The sequence below is a fragment of the Rousettus aegyptiacus genome, unplaced genomic scaffold (assembly GCF_014176215.1).
Source record: "Rousettus aegyptiacus isolate mRouAeg1 unplaced genomic scaffold, mRouAeg1.p scaffold_m13_p_14, whole genome shotgun sequence".
NCBI lineage: Eukaryota > Metazoa > Chordata > Mammalia > Chiroptera > Pteropodidae > Rousettus > Rousettus aegyptiacus.
The window spans coordinates 55,545,238-55,551,237 of NW_023416289.1; the positions used below are offsets into that span (position 1 = coordinate 55,545,238).

The window sequence follows — 6,000 nt, forward strand, 5'->3', positions numbered from 1 at the left end:
TGTTGTCGTTCGTCCTTAGGTTGAAGAGCCCATTGGCCTGATCTAGCTTGGATGGGCAATGGATTTAAGTCACTGGTGGACTGTACATTACTTGAATGGTATAAATTTCTAAGCTGCACAGTGTCCCTTGATACTGCTATTTTTGGGCTCTGTAGAAAAATGCTGGAAGACGGGCAAAATGAGTAGAGAAGCATTTATTCGATGACATGTCTTTGGTCTTAACATAGCCGTAGGTAGATATTTCCCACGTGAGGCCACATGGCTCCTGCTGGTTAAGTCTCTGCAAGCTTCTAAGGCTGCCTGTAACCAAGCACCGCAAACTGGCTGGCTTAAAACAACCGAAATTTATTCCCTCACAGTTCTGGAGGCCAGAAGTGTGAAGTCAAGCGTGCCAGCAGGGCTGGTTCCTTCCGGAAGATGTGAGGGAGAATCAGGTCGTTCCCTGCCTGTCTCCTGGCTAGTAGTGGCTGCCAGTCACTGTGATCCCTGACCTGTGGCCGCGTTGCTCTAATCCCTGCCTCCACCTCTGCATGCCTTCCTCCAGATTTCTGCCCAAAGGACGTATCTGTCATTGCATTTAGGGCCTGGCCTGATTTCAAGATAATCTCACCTTGAAATCACCTGCAAAGACCCTATTTCCGAGTAAAGTCATAGTCACACTCACAGATTCTGAGTGGACATATACTTGGGGCCACAGTTAAACTCCCTCTAGCCTCCATTCCCAGACATGTGTGTTTTCAGTACCTTTTCTGATTGAAAGTACGCTTCTTCTCTGAGGAGGAAAATGGGGGCTACAGAGGCTAAAACAAATTCCTCTCTGCTCCCTATCCTTGAGCGTTAGAATGCTGACCCAAATCCAGATTGAGAGGAATCACTTTCTGTAAGAGCGGGTTCTTTTTTTCTTTTCTTTTTTTTTTTCTTTTTTTTATTTTTTTTGGTATGAGCAAAGGAAGAATAGCGGAATCAATAAGTATAGTCGAGAATGGTTTTCAGAGACGAGGCTTACGGTACAAGGAGGTAAATTTCAGACACGTGAACAGAGGATATTACCTTGAAGGTGTGAAACTCAGCACTGCTGTTTTTTGAATTAGTGTTTGGTTTGTTTTGTGAGTGACATCTCATTTTAATGGTCTGCCCCAGATGAGAAAAGTAAGCAGGTAGAAAATAAAAGCAATCGTTTTTAAGATTTCAGAAGGGGAAAATGGTGGTGGATTTTCTTTCGCCTTAAAATTTGGGGGATTAGGGAGAACTCGTTACTGGTATGTTAACCAGCAGCAAACAGGCCAAGAAGGAGGAACTTTAATGTCTCTTTGAAACACGTCAGCCTTTCGGTTTAAACTTCAGTAGGAGTGAACCTGAGCTGCTACTCCTGGAAACGATGAGACCGTGCTTTCTTTCCCCGCAGATCGAGGAGACTGGCAGAGGGACAGAAAGTTCAGCTATGGCAGTGGCAACAGCAACCCGTCGTGGGGCAGTGACAGGCACCATCAGTATGAGCAGCACTGGTACAAGGACCACCATTACGGGGACAGGCGGCACATGGACAGCCACCGTTCTGGGAGCTACCGGCCCAACAACCTGTCTAGAAAGAGACCCTACGACCAGTACAGCAGTGACCGAGACCACCGGGGACACAGAGATTACTACGACAGGTGTGCGGGAGGCCCTGGGGCACCGGGAGCTCAGCTTTGCCGAGAGCTTTACCGTTCATTGGGGGGTGGGCAGGCGACAGAGGCGTCAGTGTGCCCGTGAGAGGCAGTGAGCATCTCGTCACGTGCCCAGGCACAGTCCCAGGTGCGGCCCAGCGTTTAGGCCATCGAGGCATCTGTGGGGTGTTGGGAGGAATTGCGACGTGAGCAGCCGACGCTGTCCCGATCAGTGGTTGCGGGTAGAGACTTCGGAGTGTTTCCTGCGGGCTGAGGACGAGGGGAGGCTGCCGATCCTTGCTCTGGGCTCTGAAGCGTCGGCTCAGCAGAGGAGTGGAGTAGGCATCCCAGGGCGAGGGTGGGCGCCCGGAAGGTTGACAGTGGATGGCTGGGAGGCCTTGAGTGCCAGGTCATAGGTTTTATATGTCAGCTCCGGTTTTCTGCCGGAGAGTTTTCTGTCTTCCTCTGAAGAAAGCGAGAGGAGAGGTAGCCTTATGAGAGCCAGCAACCAAAAGTACTAAGCTCTGTGCCGGGCTCTCAGCCACGCTGGGCAGCAGGGACCCTGAGATGGTACCAGCCCGGGGACCTTCCTTCTTGGATCTGTGGTTTCATCATTGCTACGAAATTTGGAACTTTTTTTTTATCATTATTTCTTCAAGTATTTTTCTCTGCCCCCACCCCCATGCTCTCATCTCCTTTGAAGATACTAATTATACCTGCTCGAATTTGTCTCACAGCTCATTGATACTGTTTATTTCTTTAAATCGTGTTTTCTCTCTGCTTCATTTAGATAGTTTCTATTGCTGCATCTTCACTGTTCACTAGTGTTTTTACAGTCTAACCTGCCTTGAGGGCCACCTGGTATATCTTGTTTTTTAACTCTAGAAGTTGTATTTGGGCCTTTAAAAAAAAAAAAATTATGTCTCTTTGTTTTCTTTCAAAATCTGGAGTACAGTTTTAAAATAGTTTTTATGTCCTTGTCTGATAATTCTGTCATTTGGGCCAGTTTTAGTTAATTAATTTATCTCCGTATCGTGATCTTATACCTAGTCATTCTTTTCATTCTTAGTAATTTTTTATTAGGTACCTGTTGAGTGCTGAATTTCTGATTTCTGTAAATATTCTGGAGCTTCATCATGAGACACTGTCAGGTTACTGGGAATGTTTCATTCTTTCAGGTCTTGCTGTTAAGATTTGGGAGGTGGAACTGGACGGAGCCTTGCTCAGGCAGGGGCTCCTTATTCCCCACTCCCCAGGCCAGCGTCCCCACTGTCCTCGCTCAACGCAGACCCCCTCAGGGCTTGAGGTGTTCGGTGTGGCTGGTGAGCCGGGCCCTGCGTGAGCACAGGGCACTTGGACCTCTGATCTTCCAGGCGGTTCTTTCCCTGGGCTTGGGTATTTCCCTCACGTGGGCACCCTGATCAGTGCTCACTGACCACTCAAGAGGGACCCCTCTGCAGACCGCTGACTGCCTTCTGTGCACTCCACCCTGCAAACTCCAGCTGCCTTGGCTCTGTTTCCGCCCCAGACTCTTAAGCTCTGGGAGTGTGCTGGGCTCCTCCGGGCCTCCCGTCCCATGCTCACACCTGGAAGCTGTCTTCAGCCAGAGAGCAGGGCAGTTATGAGGCTCATCTCATTGGTTTCCCATCTCTCAGGAGTCACTGCTCTTCGTGGTCACGTCTGACATGCTGTCTTGAAAACCATCGTTGTATACATTTCTGTGTCTTTCTAGTTGTTTCAGGAGGAAGGTAAGTCTAGTCCTCGTTACTCCATCTTGACTGGAACTTGAAGCCACCATCCGTATTTCTGTCTCCTAAGGTGAAATTCACGTGGCATAAATGAACTACTTTAAAGAGCACAGTTCAGGGACATTTAGTACATCCCCAGTGTTGTGCAGCCAACACCCTGGTCAAGTACCAGAACACTGTGGTCACTCCAGAGGACACCCTGTAACCGTTACACAATCCCTAACTATTCTGCCCTCTGCCCAGCCCCTGACACTCACCAGTCCGTATCCTGCTTCTGTGCGTTTACTTATTCTGGGTATTTTGCATACCTGGAATCACACAAGATGGGGCCTTTTGTGACTGACTGGCTTCTTCAAACGCTTAGTATAACGTTGTAGAGGCTCCCGCACATCGTAGAACATGTCAGTACCTCGTTTCTTCCCTAGGCCGGTACTTCACCGTTGTACCTAGTACCACGTCTCATTTAGCCGGTCGCTGCTGATGGACGTGTGCGCCGTCCTGCCTTCGGTCGTGGTGAACGGTGCTGCCGTGAGCCGGCGGTGGGCTTGCCAGTCACGCCGCAGGTCTGCGTTGACTTTCCTAGGAACCACCTACCTCCTTCCTGCAGAGGCCGGACCACTCTGCGTCCCGAGCAGCAGTGTGTAAGAGTCGCAGCACCCCCACTTCTTTGCCAGTACTGATCTGCCGGGTTTATTTTGTTATTTTGTAACACAGCTGTCCTAGTGGGTGCAAAGAGGTGCCTCGCTGTGGTTTTGATTTGCACTTCCGTGATGGTTGGTGGTGTTGAGCATCTCATGCCTTTAGTGGCCACGTGTGCATCATCTTGGGAGAGATGTTTGTTCAGGTCCTCTGCCCATTTTTGAATCGGGTTGTCATTGACTTGTACCAATTCTTTTGGTAGAAGTTAAACATTTTAACGTTCTTCGCATTGAGTCAAGTTTAAAAATAACCCTTTACTTATTGTCGAACATTTAGGTTGATTGTGGTTTTCGCTGTTACTCATGACTTAACAGAATGCTCTCTGTGGCTCTTTTTCTCCTGGGCTGGGTCAAGGAATATGAAAAAGTCTGCCAGTTTTCCTGAAGGGAGTGTGAGTGTACAAAGCCGTCAGTGATTCAAGTGTGTACTTGCTTCACTGCAGACTTGATGAGGCTTATGTCATTTCATAGGACGTGGCTTTGCCAATAAGTGTAAAACAGTCCTTTGGCATTACCTTTGTTTTCCGGATTCCCAGTCATGTGAGCGAGCATTCGCCGTGAGTCCTTCGGAAGTGTCCTTGACTCCGAGGAAGCGCAGTGGACGATGGCCGAGGGGACAGGGTCTGGCTCTGGCCTTCCAGTTCACCCTTGCCTCTCTGTTTCAGGCACCATCACGACTCCAAGCGGAGGAGAGCGGATGAGTTCAGGGCCCAGAGCTACCACCAGCAGGATTTCCGGCGAATGTCTGACCACCGCCCCCCGATGGGCTATCACGGCCAGGGACCCTCAGACCATTACCGCACCTTCCACACAGACAAACTGGGGGAGTACAAACAGCCCCTGCCCCCCCTGCACCCCGCAGTCTCAGATCCTCGTTCACCCCCTTCTCAGAAGTCTCCCCACGATTCCAAGTCTCCCCTGGATCACAGGTCTCCTTTGGAGAGATCGCTAGAACAGAAAAACAACCCAGATTATAACTGGAATGTTCGGAAAACATAAAGGACGGCTCGGGAGAAGGGGAGCGCGAGCGTCGTTAGCACCGGATGTTTTTGGTCTGCCCCACGGGAGCCCGTTGCCTAGACCAGTAAGTGGAGTTTCTGGACACGCTGCTGCCGCCAGCTCGCCGGCCGAGGGGCGTTTCAGGGCGCGGGGGGCCCTGGCCCGGGCGCCACTCCTGCGCTCCGGCGCCCCCGCCCGTCCGGCTGGTTTCCGCCTCCCGCTCCGGCGGGCGCCAGGAGGCGGCGGCGGCTTCCGCGCCACGCGCCGTGCCTCCCGCGTGGACGAAGCGGGGATCTTAGGGTCGGGAGAGGCTCGTCGCCAGGGCCCGCGCACCCGGGACCTGGCCGCGGCGGGCACGGAGGGGCCGTGCGCGCGAAGGCTGCTGCGACGCGCGGGACAGCGCGCGACTCGGGGCACCGCGCCGCGGCGACGCTGCTGCTGGGGAGCGGGGCGTGGGGACTCGAGGGGGCGCGGGGACACCCCTCGGAGGCGTTCGTGGGAGAAGTGGTGCGCGCGGGCCTCGTCGGGGGCAGGGCGGCAGCCCCCCAGGGCCCCTCCCCGCCGAACACTAACTCCTTCCTCCGGCCGGTACCTGGCGCAGGTCTGGGCTCCGGGCGCGCCGTCTCCGGGGCCCTGGGGCGCGCAGCTCCGCGGGCCCGGCGTGGTGGGGCGGGGGCGGGGCAGGAGCTGGGGGGGGCCTTTCCGTGTTGCGCCAGGTCAGCGTTTGCGTTGCATTTCAGCTCCCATGTCACAGCGTGAAGGAGACGACCCAGAGCCACACACGTCCTCACGCCCGTGCGGTGGGGGGCGCTAGACAGATGGAGATGAGCTAGTCACCTGTGGCGAACAGGCTTCCGCTGTCGCGTAGAGATCGTTAGAACTGAGCTCTTTTATTTTATTTTATTTTAT

At 52.9% G+C, this 6,000-nt stretch overlaps 1 protein-coding gene across 10 annotated transcripts in view; it reads left to right on the forward strand.

Annotated features, from left to right (window-relative positions):
• The window catches only part of CHD2 (chromodomain helicase DNA binding protein 2), a 98,378-nt gene extending 92,622 nt beyond the window's left edge, over window positions 1-5,756 (forward strand). For 8 of the 10 annotated variants that reach the window (XM_036232002.1, XM_016123423.2, XM_036232003.1 and 5 more), the window contains 2 exons: window positions 1,406-1,652; window positions 4,758-5,091. In XM_036232002.1, coding sequence (XP_036087895.1) covers window positions 1,406-1,652; window positions 4,758-5,091 — 581 coding nt within the window. Of the gene's footprint in view, window positions 1-1,405; window positions 1,653-4,757 lie in introns of all 10 variants that reach the window. The other 2 variants (XM_036231999.1, XM_036232005.1) reach the window with 1 other exon arrangement.
• Window positions 5,757-6,000: the final 244 nt, after the last annotated feature.